Genomic DNA, 5,000 nt, shown 5'->3' with positions numbered 1-5,000 from the left:
CTGTACTCATATTCTTTCTGTAACATTATAACATAAATTTGATTTTTCAAAAGGAAGGTGATTCTGCTGCTAACAACTACTCTGTTGGAAATGATATTGGCAATCTCGAGATGGTCCGATGGGCCTTGCGCAGCCAGTTTGATAGAGACGTGGTCACACATTATGAATGTCAGGTACACCTTATGTTTGGAGAACAATTTTTCACAGAAGGCTCAACGTTTACCAATAGTAGTTAATAATAATTTTGTTATCCTAATAAGCAAAGGTTTAAATTTGTAACAAATAAGTGAAATATAAGCGAACAATGTTTTGGCATCAAGAGGACACGGAAACATTGTTTGCTTTTATTCATCGTGAATTTTTAATTTTGCTATGTATCAAAATTTAGACTTGCTTAAATTGTCTGTCATAGTGAATTTATTACAGAAATAGGTGTTGCAATGAGTGAATGAATAATGTGAGTTGAAGGAACATTGTGTCAAAGTGTCCTTAGACTGCTTGAAAAACAATTATGTAGTCTAAGTGCTTGTCACAATAGGAAAATTAGTCTTTAATTAGCCCTCTTCCTGATGCAGACAATAATACTATATTTAGGTGCAGGATTATACATGTACATGTGCATAATACATGACTGTATTTCTTTGGTAATCTTGAAAACTCAAAAATGGTCCCTCTTACTTGAGTACGAGAGATGGAGATAGATAGTACTGTCCTAGTTTGTTATTAGATAGATTGAATTACATGGTAGAAGTACATCAAATTATGAGTCATGTGGAAATTTATGTTTATACTGGGATGAGCGTAATGCTAATGAATGTTGCGGTTTGAAATTTTTCCTGATTCAATGTTTTTAAACCAGATCAATTTTGATTTTCCTTAGCTTTGTTGCACATTTTGATAATGAATAATTTAAAAGAAAAATCAAAATTGAATTGTTTGAACAATATTATTAATAATTTTTAAACCAAGAAAAAAATTGAACCACAACATGACTATTCATGTGGTAATGATCAAATGGTATGGACGGTAACATAGTCAGGCAAACTTTATCTGCAAATTGTCCTGTAGATCTGCAGAAGCCACATGTTGCCCAATTTAATATCATGATGCTAATGAGATAAGTAATGAATGCAAGGTAGGGTACTAAGGATCTTCTTCATAAAACTAAAATGGATTTTTTTGTATTATTAATGTTGTCTTTTTTCAGGAACAAGTTCTTGACCATGTTTTCAGTCATATGGGTATCAATACCCCAGGGAAAGTCAACCATCCCATAGTTTTAACTGAACCTGTTTGCAACCCTAACTACTGTCGACAGTGTAAGTTAAAAGTTCTTATTTTTTTACAATTTGAGGTTAAGTTTGTCAATTCTTTCTCACTCTATATAATTATCTTGCATAATTTCAGCTATGTCAGAACTTTTGTTTGAGTGTTACAATGTACCCAGTGTTGCATACGGCATTGACAGCCTCTTCAGTTTGTATAACAACATTCAAAATTCAGGTAAGGTACATGTAAAGTGATTTATTAACAAAGTTACTAAAAAATGCGATTCGACAGATTCAGCAATAAGAGTGCCAATTTACTAGTGTAAGTCTCTGTGAACATTGGCAGTTTTCACACAATGACCTTTAATCTATGTTTACATGTACCAAGATTCCTCATGTTTTTGAGTTTGAGGGCATGTTCATAGCACTGAGGCCTTCTAGGGTAGTTACTGTAGCATTGAAGTGGGAAGAATTAGTTTGTGCAAAGAGTTACATGTAACGTATATCTGAGCGGTACTGTAAGAGTTTCCTCTGCCTTGAAAAAATTTTAATGCAAAAATATTTTTGTACAACATACATGTCATGTACACGTATATCTGTTGGTAATCAATCTACTGTGAGAGGTAACTATTCATGAAGGCAAGGAAATCATACTTTAGAATAAAGGAGTTACATGTAGTTTCTAACCTTTGGTGCTGCACTGGTTTTACTAAACTTAAGGTAAATTAACTATTCTAAGAAAGATATGATACATACTTTAAAATAAGGTCAGCAAAAGTGGCCCAGAAATCGAAAGAATGGGCAGTGTTTTCTAATTTGAATTGCGAGTCACACTTTTACATTTTGTGTGACTTGTGGCTCCTTGAAGAGGTGTCAATAGAAGTGGAGACTGACAGCAAGAGGTAATTAAATAATGGTTAAGAATAGCAACCACTATATTAATATTACCATATTATCATTTATCAAATGAATATAACAGTATAATATCTAGTCTATTTTCAACCCCTTATTTTCATCCCTGTCACCCATGCCCATCTTGGAGAAGTACCAGAAATTTGTACTATAATATGACTTTTCTATTGTTCTGTTATTGCAGATAAGACCACTTCATTGGTGATCTCATCCAGCTGTCAAGTCAGTCATGTCTTACCAGTTGTAAATGGAAGACTTGATGCTAGCAACTGTAAGAGGTTGGTAAAAAATTTTCCCACCGAAAGATCTCTCACTGTGATATTATTTTAAGCTCTTTCCCAGCTCTGTCTCGGTCTTAAGTCTTACTGATACCTGTGTTGCATAACACAGGATTAATCTGGGTGGATCTCATGCTACATGGTACATGCAGAGATTGTTACAGTTAAAGCACCCTCATCATGCAGCTCAGATCACACTCTCCAGAGCACAGGTAGATAACAGTGGTTTGTTTATGTATTATTCTGTAAACATTATAATAAAAACATGCACATGGATGATAATAATACAAACAACAAAATTAGTAATTAGTTAGTTCCCAGATAAACATTTACAATGTACTTATTATAATATTCAAGTTGAAAATGAACGTAGAACGGTCGAAACATTGTCGTTTTTATTCCTTGTTTTTATGACAAGTAAAATAAATAGAATGATATTAAAACTTATTTTATCCAACATTCTATTCACCTACCTTTTTGGGTTCTTGTACATGTAAGTCCATATTGTTGAACACTGTTTTTTCACCAAGGTGGTTTGCTGTGACGATTTGCCACTGTGGGTAACCCTGTGATAGACTAGTATCCAAGTAGCCAGGATGTTGTAGATTTAATAATGACATACTTTCCTCATTCCATTAAAATCAGCTCTGGATAAGCTCTGACTATGTGGTGGTGTATGGCCAATCTCCAGAAAAATATTCTGATTACTCTCTGTTCACTGAACTTACTCTGAGTCCTTTTGGATGGGGTTAGTAACTTAATGTTGGGTGGTTAAAAAGCAAAGAAGACTCCGCCATGCTGTACCCTTGAGGAAACAGCCTACCATGGTGATCTTCATTTGCACTCCTGCCGCTCAGATCGCATGTGTGCTGTTCTGGTTTTTTCTCCCTTATAAATCGAAATCAACCCTCCAGTTATATTTACATGTACATCTGGCAGTGGTGCTGTACTCTGGAGTCATACAGTACATCTACATGGACTGTGCAGAAGTTACATGTACCTGAGGCTCACTGCAACCTTCAAAATCCAACCCTCAGACTGCAATAAAGGGTGATTGATATAGCAGTCAGGTTTATTTTTTTGCTGAGCCCACACTGCTTTTGGCTCGTGTAAGACATTAGAACCAAAATTAATGTAATTTTTCAAGGCAATAATGTCATTGCTATTGCTGTGGAGATGACTGTTATTGTACTATGATATAAATTACATGTAAATAATTGTTATAAAAAAGAGCAGTGCAAAATTACAGCTGTACTGTAGATGCATTAATTTCTCTCTTTGATGTTATGCAGGAATTAGTGCATGGTCACTGTTCTATGGCAATAGATTACTCCAAAGAACTGCAGGAATGGGCATCGACTGACTACTATGATGAACATGTTAATAAAATTCAACTACCTTATGCTCAGGTATGATAAGGCAATATGTTTATTTAGGATAGAACCTTCTTGGCTATTATTCTGCCAAACTCTTCCCTTTTGCGGTCTCGAGTCTCATTTGCTTATACCCCAGGGTATTATTTACCTATGCAAATCGAGTTTGCATAGTGTGTGGGATCTCTAATGTCCCACAAAGTTTATGAACTAGGGTTGTGAGACGTTGCAGAAAGTCTAACCATTTGCGGATGTAATTACAAAGGTCGGAGTTGAGCTTGTGACTTTGATCCCAAACCCAAACTTGATCTCAAACTTAAAAGAAGAGGCTAAAACAACAGAAACAGTGTAAAGTACTGTAAAAAAGATGCTGCAATAGATGCACAGTTTCTCTGCCAACTTTCATACTTGTTTACCATCATGTAGGTGCAGGCACCTCAAAACAGTGGCCCAAAGAATGAAGAAAAGGAAAAATTGAGGAGGCAAAAACAAGGAAGAAGGCTGCAAGAAATCAATGCCAGAAGAAGAGAAGAGAAGGTACCATTTTTTTAAAATACGAAATTGAAAAAGTGGTCAGCGCACTTAGCTGGACAATGAAAGCAAAATTATTGTCTCTTAGGTAAAGACTGCTTACAAGCCAAGTGGCCCATTAGGCTGGAGCTTATCCCGGCTTCTGTAGCATGAAGCGACTAGGAGGATTCCTAATCCCCCCTGGATGGGATGCTAGTCCAACACAGGGCTATCCCCAGCATTAAATTCGCTGGTACCCATTTATGCACCTTGGTCAAGAGAAGCACCATGAGAAGAAAGTGTCTTGCCCAAGAACACAACACAATGTCCCGGACCCGGACCCGGACCCAGACCACTCGATCCAGAGTTGAGTGCACTAACCATGAGGCCACTGCGTCTCTAACCTGCGATCAGGTGTACTTTTCCTTAGACATGGTGCCCTATCTCAAGAAAAGTATGCTTGATCGCAGGTTACTGTGTCTCCCACATTGTCTGTTAGAGACTGCACCTGAAAATTCATGCGGCTTCAACAGGATTCGAACCCATGAGCTCTGCAATGGTGATGCATTGCCCATCCATCTGAGCCATGATGCCACACAGTTGGGAGCAGGTCATTTTGTTGGTCTCGTGTGTTCCTGTGAAAGGACTCCATGCACTCT

General features: G+C 36.9%; 1 protein-coding gene across 2 annotated transcripts in view; it reads left to right on the top strand.

Annotated features, from left to right (window-relative positions):
* The window catches only part of LOC138029161 (actin-related protein 5-like), a 20,647-nt gene that overhangs the window by 3,040 nt on the left and 12,607 nt on the right, over positions 1 to 5,000 (top strand). For both annotated transcript variants that reach the window (XM_068876876.1, XM_068876867.1), the window contains exons 4-10: positions 54 to 173; positions 1,208 to 1,319; positions 1,408 to 1,503; positions 2,365 to 2,458; positions 2,571 to 2,670; positions 3,751 to 3,867; positions 4,258 to 4,368. In XM_068876876.1, coding sequence (XP_068732977.1) covers positions 54 to 173; positions 1,208 to 1,319; positions 1,408 to 1,503; positions 2,365 to 2,458; positions 2,571 to 2,670; positions 3,751 to 3,867; positions 4,258 to 4,368 — 750 coding nt within the window. The remainder of the gene's footprint in view (positions 1 to 53; positions 174 to 1,207; positions 1,320 to 1,407; positions 1,504 to 2,364; positions 2,459 to 2,570; positions 2,671 to 3,750; positions 3,868 to 4,257; positions 4,369 to 5,000) is intronic.

This window comes from Montipora capricornis, chromosome 2 (genome assembly GCF_036669925.1).
Source record: "Montipora capricornis isolate CH-2021 chromosome 2, ASM3666992v2, whole genome shotgun sequence".
Taxonomy (NCBI): Eukaryota; Metazoa; Cnidaria; class Anthozoa; order Scleractinia; family Acroporidae; genus Montipora; species Montipora capricornis.
This window is presented reverse-complemented; position numbering and strand designations above follow the sequence as displayed.